General features: G+C 41.2%; 1 protein-coding gene across 5 annotated transcripts in view; it reads left to right on the forward strand.

Moving 5' to 3' along the window:
* LOC143295939 (muscle-specific protein 300 kDa-like) overlaps window positions 1-17941 on the forward strand; it is a 341276-nt gene that overhangs the window by 155322 nt on the left and 168013 nt on the right. For 3 of the 5 annotated variants that reach the window (XM_076607629.1, XM_076607632.1, XM_076607633.1), the window contains exons 19-28: window positions 346-510; window positions 1210-1536; window positions 2197-2349; window positions 3862-4026; window positions 5099-5134; window positions 7981-8118; window positions 8528-8716; window positions 9709-9861; window positions 10219-10386; window positions 13312-13488. In XM_076607629.1, coding sequence (XP_076463744.1) covers window positions 346-510; window positions 1210-1536; window positions 2197-2349; window positions 3862-4026; window positions 5099-5134; window positions 7981-8118; window positions 8528-8716; window positions 9709-9861; window positions 10219-10386; window positions 13312-13488 — 1671 coding nt within the window. The remainder of the gene's footprint in view (window positions 1-345; window positions 511-1209; window positions 1537-2196; window positions 2350-3861; window positions 4027-5098; window positions 5135-7980; window positions 8119-8527; window positions 8717-9708; window positions 9862-10218; window positions 10387-13311; window positions 13489-17941) is intronic. The other 2 variants (XM_076607630.1, XM_076607631.1) reach the window with 2 other exon arrangements.

Below are 17941 nucleotides of genomic sequence, written 5' to 3' on the forward strand. Positions count from 1 at the left end.
CCTTACCTTACCTTACCTTAGCTTATATTGAGAAGTGTGTGTGTTGTGTAGAGGAAATGGTAGAAAAGGTAGAATACCAGGTGTATAACCACAAAGAGTACCATAGGACCTGTCTTACCTTACCTTACCTTACCTTATCTTACCTTACCTTACCTTACCCAGAATCTCACTTTAAAGTGTGCGTATTGTGGTCACAGGAGTGGTAAGGATGTGGTAGGGATGGTGGAGGACCACAGGGAGTACCCCAGGGTCTGTCTTACCTGACCTTACCTAACCTTCATTCCCCTACCCTTCCCTTACCTTACTCAGAACCTCACCTTGAAGTGTGTGTATTGCTGGGTACAGGAGTTGGTGGGGAGGGTGGAGGACCAGGTGAAGGATCACGAGGAGTACCGGCGTGCCCACATCTCTGCCCTGGACTGGCTGGCCAACATGAAGCACCGCCTGCAGAGACTGTCTGACTTCTCCGGGGACAAGCACTCCATGCAGGACAGACTCCAACAGCTGCAGGTCAGCCACTGCCGTTACTTGGAAAACCTTGGGTTCTGTTTGGCTCTTCGATTGTTTCTTTGCTGTTTCCTCTTCTTAAATTAGCATGTTTTCTTCTTCTTCATCGTTTGTGGGCTGGAACTCCCACATTCACTTGTATGCACACGAGTGGGTTTTTACATGTATGCCCGTTTTTACCCCACAATGAAGGCAGCTAAATTCTATTTTCAGGGGTAAATGAGCATATTTTCTGTGCAGCAGAATTTGTGGGATTAAGTTGTTTTTTGTTGTTGTTTTTTTGATGATGATGATGGGGGTAATGAAGGAGTCTGCTTTTGTTTTCAAGATGGTTTGGGGTGGAAAGAGATTCATCAGGTCTCAGGTATCTGTCTGTTCTTGTGTTGTGCTCGACCCTGCTGGCAAACTTTTATTCAGGTCTGTGCACACAACCAAAACTCACTTTTGAACAGTGTACTTGCATTGTAGGAAAGGTTAATAAACATTAACCAGGTAAAAAGTATCATATTTAACACATATTCATAAATGAAATAAGTGTAATAAAAAAACAGTTCAATAATATTTTGCCAAATATTTGTGGTTGTTTCATCAGTTTTGTTGATTTTGGTATTTACTGTTGTATTGTGCAACATTCTATCAAATAATGCCTGAGATGGGCTTCTACAAACCAACAACTAAAGCTGACGATTGAACACCCTGCAGGACTTCAAGGCAGAATCCTTCCAAGGCAAGGACATGGTGGACAGGTGCGCGTCGCTGGCAGACCAGGTGTGCAAGAAGACGGCCCCTCGTGGTCAGGATGTGATCCGCAAAGAGGTGCAGTCCCTGAGGAATGACTGGGCAGCTTTCTCCACCTCTGTGTCGGATGTGGAGAGCAACCTTCAGTCGTGCATCGCCAACTGGTTGAAGCTGGACGACGAGCACACAGGCTTCATGGGATGGCTGGAGCGTATGGACGCCAAGGTCAAGGCTCTGCTGGAGCCGCGAGCCAGCCTGATGGCGAAGCGCCAGCAGCTACAGGAAGGACAGGTGAGGCTGTGGAGGAGTTATGCATCACTGGAAACATTTCTGCTCTGTGAATCTGTGATCTTCATTTTGAATTGTCAGTGCTTCCTCTCCCAAATGAATCCCAGCTACATTTTAGATTATCATTGTTTCCTCTCCCAAATGAATCATAGCTTCATTTTGAACTATCAATGTTTCCTCTCATAAATGAATCCCAGCTTTATTTTATGTTATCTCAGTGCTTTCTCTTCTAAAGAAATCCCATCTTTATGTTTTGTATAAATGTTTCCTCCCCCAAATAAATTTATGGATGAATGTATTCATTGAATTCTGACTTGTTCCATTACCAAAATGGCAGAAATTTGCCTGTGGTTATATGAATCTGACTCTTTAATCAGCCATTAAAAGGAAATAAATATATACTGCTGCTGCTGAGTTTATTTAGTCACCTGATTAACTGAGTAGCATTTGGCATGATTATTTATATCAACTGATTAGTATTTGCCATGGAAAACAAGAACTGGAATTCATTGTGCACAATGCGCTACTGATCAACTGAATTGTATTTGCCATAGAACACAAAGTTAATACAATGTGCTGTGTGTTGTATTTAATGTGTGTTATTCACAGTGTGTTGTATGCAATGTGTGTTGTACACTTTGTGCTGTGTGTATGTGTCACTAGGACCTGTATGAAGAGATCGTGAAGCACCGAGGGGAGCTGGACAAGGTGCGGGACAAAGGGGACAGCATCGTGCAGCGCTCCAGTGACCCCCGTCTCTCCAGCAGTATGATGCAGCTCTACACCAAGTACCAGGCCCTCAGCACTTCGGCCAAGGTATGTCTGTCAGTGTGTGTGTGTGTGTGTCTGTGTTTGTGTGAACGTGTGTGAGAGAGAGAACGTGTGAGTGTGTTTTATGCGTGTATGTATTTATGTGAATAGTGAGGGGTGTGGGGGGGAGAGAAAAAAATTCCTGGTCCATATATAAGACTTGAACCCATAGATACTTGCTTCCTAAACAGGTGCATTACATCCATCCATCTTTGCAGCTCAGTAAAAAAAAAAAACAGCACACTGTCCATGCAAAAGTTTATGAGTGAGACCTGTCAGTCCTGCTTTTGTCAGTTCGAAAATATCTGTCCACTGACATAGCATCTAAGCTCATTGTTTCTCTCATTCTCTCTTGCTTGGACTACTGTAACTCCCAATTGTCTAGTTTGCTAGCTTCATCCATTCACTCCATTCAGAGTATACAAAACTTGGCCGCTGGGCTTGTCTTCAGAAAGAAAAGATCTGAACACATCACTCCTGTCTTGCAACGTCTCCATTTGTCCCCTGTCTGACACAGAATAAAGTACAAGATCAGCCCTCTATGCCATCAATTTATAAATAAATCTGCCTCTTCTTATCCTTCACCTCTACACCCCATCTGGCTATCTACAATCAGCTTTTGATCCACTCTGTTTCCATATTCCCAGATTGAAACACACGACATAACAGTCGGCCGCTGCTCTTTCTCTCTCTCTTGACCTTGCATTGGGAGTAAGCTCCCTCTTTTGCTTCTTCAAATCTCTGTACTATGCTCTTTCATGTCTAGCCTTGAAACTTACTTCCTCCAAAACTAGCCCTCCCTCAACTCCTCCCTGCCTTGCTTCTTCCTGGTTTGCAGTTTCTCCAGCTTTCTATTTACATGAATTTGTAAATTTTAGAAGGAATATTGTTAGCAGTAGTACCAAAAGACCACTCCACCACCAAATGTAAGATGGTGAGACTGTAATGTATGTGTTTTCAGTCGATAGTGTCAATGCTGAAGGACAATGTTGAAGGACCATACATGTGTGTTTTCAGTCAATGGTGTCAATACTGAAGGACAGTGTTGGAGGACCGTACATGTGTGTTTTCAGTCAGTGGTGTCAATGCTGTAGAACAATGTTGAAGGACCGTACATGTGTGTTTTCAGTCAGTGGTGTCAATGCTGAAGGACAATGTTGAAGGACTGTACATGTGTGTTTTCAATCAATGGTGTCAATGCTGAAGGACAGTGTTGAAGGACCGTACATGTGTGTTTTCAGTCAGTGGTGACAGTGCTGAAGGACAATGTTGAAGGACGATACATGTGTGTTTTCAGTCAATGGTGTCAATGCTGAAGGACAGTGTTGAAGGACCGTACACGTGTGTTTTCAGTCAGTGGTGTCAATGCTGAAGGACAATGTGGAGGACCGTACATGTGTGTTTTCAGTCGATGGTGTCAATGCTGAAGGACAGTGTTGAAGGACCATACATGTGTTTTCAGTCGATGGTGTCAATGCTGAAGGACAATGTTGAAGGACCGTACATGTGTGTTTCCAGTCAATGGTGTCAATGCTGAAGGACAATGTGGAGGACCACAAGCTGTACGACAGTGCCCTGGACAGCGCCAGTCGGTGGCTGGTGGCCATGACCAAGAGAGTGGCTGCCTGCTCCGACACTTCAGGTGACTGGCACCTCATTCAGGACAACATTGAGGACATCAAGGTGAGAGGGGGGTGTGGGTTTTTGGTGTGTGTGTTTGTTTTTGGGTGTTGTGCGGCGGGTGTGTTTGTGTGTGTGTGTGTCATTCAGGAAGACATTGATATAAAGGTCAAGGGTGTGTGTGAGTAGATTGGCAAGTGTGGGTGTGTGGACAACTTTGGGGACATTAAGGTAATGGTATTCATGTGTATGGGTGAGTGTGTCTGTGGGTGTGTGCTTGTGTGTGATTCTGTGTCTCTTTATTTGTATGCATGTTTGTGTGTAAATGAGTGTGTTTTTTGCATGTATGTGTGTGTATCTGTGTCAGTGTTCATATTTGTGTGTTTATGAGTGTGTGTTTGTGTTCTTGTATGTGTGACTGAAAAAAAAAATCTAAATTGAAGAGGAAGAGACACTAAAGGGTCAACCAGCTTCGTAATCAAACCATGAAAAACCTGAAATATAATTGTGTTAGCAGCCAAGACATTTTCAAGGAGATTAGCTGAATTTGAAGTGATAGTAAATGAGCGGAGTCATTTGGTTTCAGCTGTCAAAATGGAAAATATTACCAAAAAAAAAAAGAAAAAAGAAAGTAACATTACAACTACTGATGCATGATTCAAAATTCAAGTACTGTTATTGTTCATTAGAAAATCAGTTTTGGAAACAGAAAATATTTCCTCTGCATATAAGGGTTGGCAGACATCTGAAATAATTATTACAATGCCTACAGATAATTCAGAACATAACGTACACATTCAAATTTGAAAGACAAGGAGAGATGAAGAGGTGTTACCTTGCCAATGTTTCACCACAGACTTCCTAAAATAGGGTGTTTTAAAAACTTAACCAGACAGATTATTTTCCAGTCAAGAGATATCTGTGTAAATTTCTGAGTTGCAGTTATATATATATGAGATCTGCTAGATTAGATAGGGCCTTTATCTTTATGAATTTCAATATGATCAATATTTGAATTTGTAGTTTTGAATTCCCACCTTGTAATACATCTGAGCTCTTGAAGAGGTGAGAGGTGTTGGTACTGATAGTTGTACTTGAAGCTCTGAACTTTGTCCACATTTTGTACTTTTTTCAACAGATGCCTTGGCGCAGAAATAAACAACTCTTGAGCGTAAGATCATTTTGAACATAAAAGCTTTGTTGTTAGATGATTGAGATGCAATATCCGGACTCCTCCTACTTTGAATGTGGCAGCATTTGGTGTGTGTGAAAATACTTTGTAATGGTCTTTGTGAAATTTCCTGTATTAAGAGAATAGAACCTTCATGACACGGGGGTGAGGTGGGGTGGTGGGGGAATTCTTATCCCAGTGTTGCCTGCTTGTAATCTGTAGAAATTTGAGACTTTTTCTATCTGTAGTCATCCCAAAGAATTTTACATGAGACTTGCATATCAGTTCAGATGTAAGGAATACAACCTGGTACATTTTACTTGCTGACATTTGAGAACTGCTCCCTCTGTTTGTAAAAGAGTTGACAGTTCTTGTTTTGGACCTGGACCTCCTTTGTAAATTTATTTTTCTGGAGACATATCAGTCAGTTTATGACATATATTTATTTACTTTATGAAGTTCAAATTGATATAACAGTTTAATGTAATTGATGGATCTGACTGGGTTAACATTGTCAGTTTTCATCCCAAGGCAGAGGTCATGTGCATACTGAACAAGTCCATTGTTGTTTAACAGTGCTTTGGAAGGTCATAGGATGTTAACTGCCATGGGTGCTAGAACTGAGCCTTGTAGGATTCCCATGTCTGCTGGTTTGGGGCTGGAATATGTTTCCTAATTAAGTCTGGACTGAACTGTCAGTGAAGAGGTTTGTTGGATTTATACATGCAGCCTGTCACACCAGCAGACTTTATTTACTTTGTGAAGAAGTCTCAACTGGCAAGCTTTATTATGTGCTTATTTAATATCAAAGAAAGTGGTCTTTACATTTTCGTTTATATTCTTTTTTTCATTGTCTTCTTTATTTATTCTTTTTTTTCAGCAGATTGATCCATGCTTTACTTGAATTTTAATTCTAACATGATTGATTGTTCTTGTGCCACTTCTGAATCTTGCATAGTTTTACAAAAATGATATGACTCTTTTCACAGTAATGAACAAGTCTCCGAATCTGAATCAATCACAGTGTGCCACCAGTTTTGATGATTATACAGTGTTGTAAACATGCAGATGGTGAAACTAAAAATAAATCAAAAAGAATTTATGGAAACACACGGAAAATGAAGAGAACCCCAATTGTTCATGTCTAGGTTAGGCTGGCTACTATAGTGTGTTCTGGTCAAGCCCCTACCAACACAGCCCCAACTTTCATAGACACTACTTGTGGGGAGAGGAAAGTATATCAAAATGATAGCTTGTGGAGCTCCTGCTTGAAGGATGTCAAGCAAGGAATCTCAGCAGCTGTAGCTGGTAGGGAGTTCCACAGAGGTACTGTCCTTGGAAGAAAAAAAAAAAGCTTTTGTCGGTAACATTCTGACTGTTTCCCAGAAAGTGAAGTTAACCCTCTCGTGTTCACGCTGGCCTCAGCTGACAGCGGGAAATCACCTCAGTGTATTCACTCAGGTTGCTACTGTGTCAGGTATGGAGCAGAATTTTCCATCAGCCAGTGAGATGACTTTTGTCTTCACATCATCAATAAAACATTCCTGCAGAAGTCAGGAAGAACCAGTCAGGAGACTGTGCTCAGAAACATGGCACACAGATTTAAAAAAAAGCCATCTCTACATTCAGACTTGGAAAACATTTCCGGAAACGTTTCAGCTTTTTCAAGTGTCTTTAGGTTTTCCTCCAGAATTTGATCATTGAACATCTTTTTTACAAATTGTAGACCAATAGTGGTGCTTAGCTTCAGCCATTTCTTTGTTGCCGTGATGTTTTGCTGTGTTTACTTCTTATTGTTTGTCTTTGTTAGATGTATACTTTTGAAAGTAGTGAAGTTTCACATGAATCTTTCAACCAAACATTTTCCAAGTACATATTTGATTCCACTGCACAGAGTTTTTTGTGCAGAAATATCAGCTGCATACAAAACAGATTCAGTGAATTTTACCTTTGATATTTTCCATTTTCCATTAGCAAGTTATGAGTTTTATTTATAGAAAGAATACTTTCAAATCCTTGTCAGTCAGCATTTTGATAAGCATGTCTGGACTTTGATCTGTTGTGAAATCCTGGTTTATAGTGATTGTACCTTAAGTATCTTCATTTTCTTCTGACAGTTGGAAGCAACTGTTGCAGAAATAAATGACAAGTCCTTGACTGTCTTTCTGTGATGTGATGCATTTGGTTTGCTTTTTATACTTCCATCATTTAATAAACATAAAGATGAATCTGATGTAGCGGTTAAGTCAGTGATACATGTCTAACTGTTCTGCGTTGTGATTATCAGGACGTTTGGGTAAATGAGTAGATACAAGAACTTAACCTGCACACCTGAATGTTTTTTTTGGGTTTTTTTGCTGTTTGTTTCTTTGGAAGGGTGGATAAATCTGAATATAGTCTTTCTTTACCTCAATATAGATAGCAGTATTGACTTTTCCTTTTTTTTTTTTTTTTTTTTTAATTAAAATCTTGACTTTCTGCGCAATCATCAATGTTTTTTTGTGTCTTTTTGGAAGAGTGGGGAAATCTGAATATAATGTTTTCCTTTGTGTAAACGGTTATGTTGACTTTTCATTATACCACCTACATCTTGAAATACTAGCGGATGAAAGTGATTACTGATTTTCGGAAGTTCAGTTTTGTATTCAGTTACTGTAAAATCATTGTAAAATCGTGTGTGCCATTGCAGTAGAGAAACCATGGATCGTACAGCTCTCGCTTTGCTGTTGGCCCCGCTGTAAGCTTACGTCAGTCTCTGACATGAGCCTGATACATATCTCTGATATTGAGCCTGTCTCCTGTAGAGATAATAAAGTATTATTGTATCTTGTATGTTATGTGTGTAGGACGTGACAGCCTGCATGGATGAGGGTCTGGCCAAGGTGAACTGTGTGTGCGACCAGGCAGAGAAGATCATGCCCAACACTGCCGCTGAGGGGAAGAAACTGATCGAACAGCAGGTCACTGACCTCACCAACGAATGGGTAGGGAGGAGCAGAGCAATCTGCCACAGTGGTTTTTTTCAGTCTCTCTTTTATCAGCTGCAGCATTGTAGAGTAATGAAGATAATAATGATGTGAATTTATACAGTGCCTGTTGTCAAAGTCATTCTCTTCTTCATTGACTGAAACATCCTACAGTAATGATGATATTAATGATGTGAATTTATACATTGCCTGTTGTCAAAGTCATTCTCTCCTTTACTGACTGAAACATCCTACAGTAATGATGATATTAATGATGTGAATTTATACAGTGCCTGTTGTCTAAAGTAGGGGCTATAGGGCGCTCTGCAGCAACAGGGTAAACAGAATCTCATATATGCACACACATTCACACACACACACACACACTCTCTCTCTCTCTCTGTACCAATACTGGGTGTGTATGCAGGAGACACTGAACACCCAGATAGCCAACTGCTCCACGATGCTGGAGGGCATGCAGCAGAGGTGGCACGAGTACGACCAGTACTACGACAGCCTGCTCCGCTGGCTGACCGACACGGAAGCCACCCTGCACAGCACTCCGGAACCTAAAGCTTTGCTGCTGGAACGCAAGGCCCAGCTGGACAAGTATAAGGTCAGTAGGAGTGGCTTGGGTGTTTGTGTGTGGGGGTCTGTGTGTGGGGGGAGGGGGAGAGGGGGGGGGGCACAGGGGGTCTCTGTGTGTGTCTCTGTGTGTGTTGAGATGTCAGTCTTTTCTGTGTTGGGGGTGTTGTTATTTTTTGTTTTGGCGATGCTAATTTTTTTTCTGTGATCCTATTATTATTATTGTTATTATTATTTATATTTGTATAGCATCTGTCTTTAGTCAGAGACCAAGCTCAAAGAATTTTACAAAGTCATTAGCACAACAGGTTGCATACTTGGTTAGAGCTGACTGATAGCTGCCTTTAGACGCTCATCATTCATTTCCAGTGTCATCCAGTTAGGCTTCAATCACATGCAAGCGCACATATGAAAGTTGGAGTTGATTGCCTTAAACATTTTTCCAGGGACAGCTCTCTTGTTGCCATGGGTTCTTTTAAGTGTGCTAAGTGCTTGCTGCACGCAAGACCTCAGTTTATCATCTCATCCAAATGATTTGCAACCAGTGGAGGGTGTAAATATATGCTGTATGTAGGATATGATCCAGCACACTGATTTTCTCACATTCAAGGCAGACACATTACCACTAGGCCAACACTCCATGTGACAACTTAGTGTTGTGTGGAAATGAACAGGTGTCTGTTACAATATTTTTCAGCATGAGTGTATATGAGGAAAGGGAGAGCAAAGTCACTCACTCAGTTGGGTTGAAGGCACTCAGTGTAAAGTAGAAGAGAGGGGGGGGAAAGATAGTACTTACATTCACGTATGTCTGCCAGTTTGTCAGTATTTGTTCTGCTAAACCCAAAATATATATGTGCTTTTTAGAAAATATCTAAAACTTTTGGCCATTCTTTCCCCCCTGCAACAAACCAACAATAACAATGAAAAGGAATGCCTGTGATAATTGGGGCTGTAGTAGACAGTAAGACTATGGTGTAGGCATGTCTGATATTGGTCAGTGTTTTGTTGGGCCTGTGACAGTTGATCCTGTCAGACGTGGAGAATCACCGACGTCTGGTGAACGAGCTGACAGAGAGGGGGGCCAACCTGGAGGCACTGTGTGACAACGTCAACGTGTCAGATTCTCTGGATGACATCCAGTCACGATTCAATGCTCTCCTCTACAAGGCCAAGGTCAGTCTTCAGGGTTGTGTTTTTCACTTGTTTGTTGTTATCGTTTTTTGGTGGGATGGCGGGGAGTAGTCCCTGTTTCTCCTCCTCCCAATACTCTTCTTGTAGATCATTCAGCATGAAATTAAGAGGAATGATCATGTCCTGTCAGATTCTGCTGAAAAATTACCATATCCAGGCCTACTTCCAGATCATTGATAATATGTGGATATGTTCACAAGAAAACTTAAGCTGTAAATAAATTCCCAGTTCAGTTTAGAAACCATTGATCAGTTAGCCCTCACTGTGCTGTTGGCCCAGTAGTAAACTTATGTTGATGTGTGAATGAAGTAGTGATCCAGGTGTGGATGGCCTGTGCAGGGCGTGGTGGAGGATCAGCAGCGAGGGTACGATGAGCACATGGAGTTCCATGAGGCCCAGCAGGAGAGCGAGAAATGGCTGCTGCAGATGTCCTTCCGCCTCATGGCTCACAACTCCCTCAACGTCTCCTCCATGGAACTCACAGAGCGCCAGATAGACAAGCACAAGGTAGGTCCGGACAGCCACCATCCACACACTGCTGCACAGTGACTGCTACATCTTGCAGGGGGGTGGGGGGGGGTCATTGAGGGACTGTTTATCAAGCATTTTTGATTGAAGAAAGTGTGCACCAACTTGTTTCCTTTCAAGTCCAGTTGGTTATCTTCAGTCTGGAATCATCATCTTAGATAGATAAACATCCTTTCAAACACTACTGTGAGAGAGAGAGGACAGCTGCATGTGGAGATTGAAGTAAGCTGTACACCAGTCTGTTTCATCCATAACTCCCTCCCTCTCTCAGCCCTTGCTGAAAGAGATCAGTGACTACCACCGACAGATAGATGTCTGTAGCTACTTATTTGCTTATTCATGAGCTTCGGGCCTGGGAGAGTCTCTTGCCGAGTCTCAGTCCCAGCATCATGATCCCTGCCTTCGTAGGATGGCATACGAGGCATGGTACCCGCGCGTAGGCACCCAGCGAAAATCTGATCCCCAACAGAGAAAGGAAAGACAGGATCGACTTAGAGGTAGAAAAAAACGAACGAATCGAGGGGGCCAAGTCGAAACAAGTACACAGAATGTAAGAATAATATACAGACAAGCTGCATGCAGCAAAATAAGGCCAAATGAATACGCTTAATAGCCAAAAAAAGCGTAAGACGAGACAGAGCGAAAACCTGACAAGATGGCGTGGAGAGCCTTGGCCAAAGGAATGGTTCAGCACTTATAGCTTTTAGAGGCGTTTGATTGGTTAAGAGCGGACCAGGCAAGAAGGGGCGTCTTTTCACTGTTAGCCGCGCGAAATTTGGCCAAGCAGAGCAAACCGATAGGCCTAGTTTGCATCAGTTTGACATGGTAAGTATATGTATCACCAAACATGGAGTATAATACAAACTCCTCCTTTTTGTTTTATTATTTCATATAGAAAAAAAGGTATACAAACCGAGGGTGGGCACTCAAGTCCTAACCAGCGCATTAGGTTTCTGCATAGGTCAGGCATCTGCTGTTTTTCTTTATATTTATTTTCTTTTTTTATTCAAGCAAGTATGGTGTAGCATATGTGAATCAGTCTGCATGCTTTGACACCCCCAGGAAACTAAAACTGGAACTGTACACTTGTCTGTTCCTCCCCCCCTCCCTCCCTCACACACTGCTGTGAGAGATTGAGGATTCCTGCCTATAGAGAACTACCAGATGTATATAGAGAGATTGAAAAGTGTATCGTGAAGTGATACCATGTATGGATAGAAAAGTGACTATACACCCAGAGGACTACCAGCTATAGAAACAGAGGACTTCAAATATATAGATAGAAAAGTGATACCATAGTTAGGTAGAACAGTAACTGCACACCCAAGGGACCACCGGTTACAGATAGAGGACTACCAGCTATAGATAGAGGGCTACTGCTTATTGATAGAAAAGTGATGACTACCGGCTTTAGATAGAGGACTGCAGTCTACACAGAAAAGTGTACACCCAGAGGACTGACAGCTATAGACAGAGGAATGCAGTCTGTAGACAGAAAAGTGTACACCCAGAGGACTGACAGCTATAGACAGAGGACTGCTGTCTGTAGACAGAAAAGTGTACACCCAGAGGACTGACAGCTATAGACAGAGGACTGCAGTCTGTAGACAGAAAAGTGTACACCCAGAGGACTGACAGCTATAGACAGAGGAATGCAGTCTGTAGACAGAAAAGTGTACACCCAGAGGACTGACAGCTATAGACAGAGGACTGCTGTCTAGACAGAAAAGTGTACACCCAGAAGACTGACAGCTATAGACAGAGGACTGCAGTCTACACTGTAAAGTGTACACCCAGAAGACTGACAGCTATAGACAGAGGACTGCAGTCTGTAGACAGAAAAGTGTACACCCAGAGGACTGACAGCTATAGACAGAGGACTGCAGTCTGTAGACAGAAAAGTGTACACCCAGAGGACTGACAGCTATAGACAGAGGACTGCAGTCTGTAGACAGAAAAGTGTACACCCAGAGGACTGACAGCTAGACAGAAAAGTGTACACCCAGAGGACTGACAGCTATAGACAGAGGACTGCTGTCTAGACAGAAAAGTGTACACCCAGAAGACTGACAGCTATAGACAGAGGACTGCAGTCTACACTGTAAAGTGTACACCCAGAAGACTGACAGCTATAGACAGAGGACTGTAGACAGAAAAGTGTACACCCAGAGGACTGACAGCTATAGACAGAGGTCTGCAGTCTGTAGACAGAAAAGTGTACACCCAGAGGACTCACAGCTATAGACACAGGACTGCTGTCTGTAGACAGAAAAGTGTACACCCAGAAGACTGACAGCTATAGACAGAGGACTGCTGTCTGTAGACAGAAAAGTGTACACCCAGAGGACTGACAGCTATAGACAGAGGTCTGCAGTCTGTAGACAGAAAAGTGTACACCCAGAGGACTGACAGCTATAGACACAGGACTGCTGTCTGTAGACAGAAAAGTGTACACCCAGAGGACTGACAGTTAAAGACAGAGGACTGCAGTCTACACAGTAAACTGTACACCCAGAGGACTGACAGCTATAGACAGAGGACTGCTGTCTGTAGACAGAAAAGTGTACACCCAGAGGACTGACAGCTAAAGACAGAGGACTGCAGTCTACACAGTAAACTGTACACCCTGAGGACTGACAGCTATAGACAGAGGACTGCTGTCTGTAGACAGAAAAGTGTACACCCAGAGGACTGACAGCTTTAGACAGGATTGCCATTTGTAGAAAAAAAAAAGTGACTGTGCACTCAGAGGACTGACAGCTATAGACAGAGGACTGCTGTCTGTAGACAGAAAAGTGTACACCCAGAGGACTGACAGCTATAGATGAGGACTGACATCAGTAGGCAGAAAAAGTGACGGTAAACCCTGTCTGTACCCTCCTCTTCCCCCTCTGCCTGGGCCAGACATTGCTGCGTGAAATCGAGGACTACCGGCTGACCCTGAACAGCGTGAGGCGGCTGGGTCAGCAGGTGATGCAGCACAACGCCCACACGCCCCGCCTCCTGCAGACAGTGCAGGCCCAGCTGGACAACCTGGAGGACAGCTACAGCAGTCTGCAGGCCACCGCCAGTCAGATCAGGGTGAGACACTGCTCTGCTCTGCTGTTGCCTTCTGTGCTGTTCTGTGTTGTACTGTCTTCTTTTCATACATTTTTGTTCATTATGAGGATGGTTGGGTAGGTTTGGCAGGTGGGGTGGGGTTGGGTTGGGGTAGCCACCGTCTGTCAGATGAGGTGTTCTGTGCTGTACTGTCTTTTTTTATGGGCGGGGGGGATGATTGGTTTGGGGTCAGTTTTGGTTATTATTTGTTTTTGTTTCTATTTAGTTTGGGGGTAGGGGGGGGAGTAGTGGGGTGTTTACTTTGTGGGTTTTTTTCTGCAGATTCAAGTGTGAGACGGGGTGGGCTAGTGTTGGTTAGTTTGTTTTGGTTTATTTTATGGTAGTCACCTCTTGTTTTTTAAGGGACGGGGTTGAGGAGAGGGATGGGGTACTGGGGGTAGTTGGGAGGGTCCGTTTGGTTAGTTTGTTTTTGCTTCTTGTTCTGTGGTGGTCTTTTTTTTTATGTCCTGTGGAGGGGTGCTGTGTGGATGGGAGTTAGTTGCCATCAGGTTAGCTTTTCTTTTCTTTTGTGTTTTGTGGTGGTGGTGGTGGTCCTGTTTTTGGGGTTTTTTTTTCTACTTCTGTTCAGTCCATTCGTAGGAGGTTGGAGATGATGTGGAAGATTGTTTTGTTGATTGTTTTTACTTTACTTGTGTTATCTTTCAGCAGTTGATCATTTTTTTTCTTTTTGGGGGGAAGGTGGGCAGGGGTGAATGGGTGGGATGGGGGTGGGGTAAAATGGTGGGAGTTGTGGGATTAGGGTTGTTTTTTTTGTAGGAGGGTAGCGAGCATTAGTTTTTGTTTGTTTGTGGTTTGAACTGTATGTTTCTTCTTCATATTAGATGTGGTGTTTACTTTTTCTCCCCCTTTTTTTTTTAATCCTCACTGTTTGTTGGTTTCTGTCTTGTCTCATTTCTTTTTTTTTTTTTTTCGTGTGCATTTTTATTTGCATTTTCTTTTTTTCCTAAGTGATGGATGCAGAAATAAGTGTCTGTGTGTGTGGAACTGTTTGGTGTTGTCATGGTGTTGAAAGGAAGGAAAGCAGGTAAGTCCCAGTAGTGTCTCTGTGTGTATTTCTGCCTCCATCACACACCTCCACTGTGGCAGGGCTTGATCCACTGAGTGGCTTCAATGGTTTTGTTAATGTTGACAGCCTCTTGGCCATTTCCAAATCGCAAAACAACTTTCCTGCCCCCTCCTCCTCCCCTACTCGCCCTCCATGGGCATAATGGAAACAAAGTCCGGGATTTTTGTGGCTTAAGAAAGGCAGTGCCTCATGGTGGATCCACAAAAGCTTCAAAAACAACTGTTTGATTTTTTTGTGGTTAGATCATTCTTAACTTTTTGTATTGCTTTCCTTAAAAAAAAAAAAAAAAAAAAAAAAAAGAACAGTGAAAGACTTTAGCTACGATGGCCTTTTAACCCTCAGAATTTACCTATTATAGTGGTAAAGATGATGCTAAGCAATACTAATTTCCTTCGCTCTTAAAACCATCTAACAAACTGTAATTTCATTTTCTTGTAGATTTGTAATCCAAAACTTTTTTTCGCTTTACGCTTCTCCCTCTCTGAGGATCAAGACCCTGTTCAATTTGGATTTGATGGATTCTCTTTCCGGAAAGAAAAGTGATGGTTTACAAATGTGACGGACCCTGCTCTTCAAACCTGTCTCTTTGTTTCTGACATTTCTCACTTTGCTCTGAAAGCGATCTCATACCCTTGGTCTGAAAATATTCCCTTTGATATTAGTTTCCTGAATGAAGAATGAAATCCATCCTGTTGCCAAAAGATTTTTTTTTTCTTGCAAAATGAAGACACCAATGAAATGAATTTTGTTTGGAAAAAAAATTGGAATGTATTGAGCTGTGCATGATTGCGTAGAATGGCTGTGGGTTGTGACATGATGAAGAAGAAAGTGGATGTGTTAAAATACTTTTTTGAGTTTTTTTTGTTTGTTTTTGTTTTTGTTTTTTTGCCTTGGCCACTGTCAGTCGTCATCCCTGCCCTTCCGAGCTGCACTTTGCATCACTGCACTCTGACAATGCATCGCGCCACGCTAACTCTGCAGCGTGGGTCCTCGTTTTTTGTTTTGAGGACCTACTGTTTCACCTGTGTGATTTGCATTCTGTGCCTTAGTACTTGCTCTTTTTTTGCCTTTTTTATGGATTTTTCTTATTGTGTAGATAATAAGTAAATTTTTTTCTCAAATTGCAAGTAGTTTGCACACTTTGTATTTGAACAAGAAACACACAAAGAGCCATGTTGAAAAACTGAAAGATAACAAAGTTTCCAGTCATTACAGACCTTCTACCAATATTTTTTTAGTGTTGGATATGCTTGTTTTATTGTCAGGATCAATAAATGAATAGATTTTTTTTATGATAAGGCATTCTCTGAACATGACCTTTATTCTTTTTATTGTTGTACAAAGCTCAGACAATGAAGTTTGTTCGTTTGATCTTCATTTCATGAAAAAAGTCAGAAAAAATATTTGAAACCTGTTTGATAATAAGTTGTCTCAGTTTAATGTTTCCATTGTTTCTTGTTGATAGCTAGTAACAGAAAAAAAAAGTATGCAGAAACAAAAACAGCCTCCTGCCTGCACATTTCATTCATAAACACATTTTCACACATGTGCATACACATGTGCACACTTACACATATGCACATTCACACACATGCAAACAGACATGCAAACATGCATACAAATACGATGTACACACACACACTCTCTCTCTCTCCCTCTCACTCAGTTACTTATTCATATTCTTAGAGATGAGTTTGTAAATTCCCAGCTGCTAGGAAGAGCCATTCATAGTTGAATTTATTTACTGAGAATCATCAGTTTGAAGTAGACTGAAATACTTGTTGTTTGAGTGCAGTGCTTAATAAAGAGAACCACATGTGACATTTAATCATTGTACTTTTATAAGTCACTAAACACATCACTTAGTAACAGTTGCAAGTTATATTTGGGCACAGCACTTCAATTATTAGTAAGCACTTAGTAACAATCACAAGTTCTGATTTTTTGGGCAAAGTGCTGAACCATTAGTAAGCATTACAAAATGTAGTATGGTTTGGCACACTGACATAGTTTTTTGTTTGTTTTTTTGTTGTTTGTATTTTGTTAGCATTCTTTCTACAAAGAAATAGGACATTGTTAAGCAATCATATCTTGAGGTGTGACACAGAAAATCAGAATTTGAAATGTCTTTTAAAGAAGTATTTTAGAATATATATTGTTTGAGGAAAATTGTCAAACAAGTCTTGGGTTGTATACCAGTACTCTTTATACATCAGTTTTACATCTGTCTTTAAAACGTCTGTCCTTTTTTTAATTCCTTCTTGCTGATTCCATTCTTATTTAAAAAAAAAAAAATTTCTATGATTAATGATATTAGTAGAATCTGAGAAAGTCAAGACAAAGAAGAAATGGATTTCCTGCATAGTCTATTGCAGCTATTCTTTCTTTTTAAAAAAAAGTGGCATGCTAGCTTTTGTTGTACATGGATTTAAAAAAAAAAGAAAAAAAAAGAGGAAATGAAGAAGGTGTCAGACTTGAAAGTTTTGCTTCTTGTTGCTTCTCCGCTGGGTCTCTCTGATCATCTTGCATTCACTTTTAGCACATAGCATTATGTATAGCATATAGCATTTTTTTAGCATGTAGTTTTTTCTTTGTAAACCAGTGAAACGAATAAGAATAGTTTTGAACTAAATGAGTGTGTGTGTGTTTTTTCCTCCAGATTAGCACAATGTAATGCTTTTTGAGTGTCTACCTTGTATTGATTGATCATATCTGCTTCTGTTTTGGTTTGCATTTCTTTATGCAGGTGTATCCAGCTTACACTTACAGTATTATCTTCTTACCCTAATGTATTGATTATCTGATGTAAATAAGAATAATAACATGGTAAAATGATGTATGGGTGTGTGGGTGGTGTAATAGTCCCTTATAACTAAAAAAAAAAAAAAAAAAAAAAAGTATATAGATATATAGATATATATAAACCTTTGTCATTGGTGCATGCTTGCATGGCATGGTGTTGTAAACAGTGGAACCTCTCAATCTTTGCATGCATAATTTATTTTTAAAAAATAAATTTTTAAAAAAAAACCACAGTAATTTGTTATGTCTTTGTTCACTCTAGTACCAATCCATCTGATCCATTTCCCAAATCACAAGCTAGTTTCTTAATGTAACTGAAAAGTTTAATATTAAAACAAGGTCTCATTGTTTTGATTTGGATTATCCACACCATACACTGCTGTGGTTGTAAGACTGAATCATTACTAAACGGATTATGCAACCAACACTGATGGCACTTCAGTTCTCAGTGGACTACTGATGATCTGATCAGTATCAGTATCAGTAGCTCAAGGAGGCGTCATTGTGTTCAGACAAATCTATATACGCTGCTCCGAATCTGCTAAA

This window comes from Babylonia areolata, chromosome 21, assembly GCF_041734735.1.
Source record: "Babylonia areolata isolate BAREFJ2019XMU chromosome 21, ASM4173473v1, whole genome shotgun sequence".
Taxonomy (NCBI): Eukaryota; Metazoa; Mollusca; class Gastropoda; order Neogastropoda; family Buccinidae; genus Babylonia; species Babylonia areolata.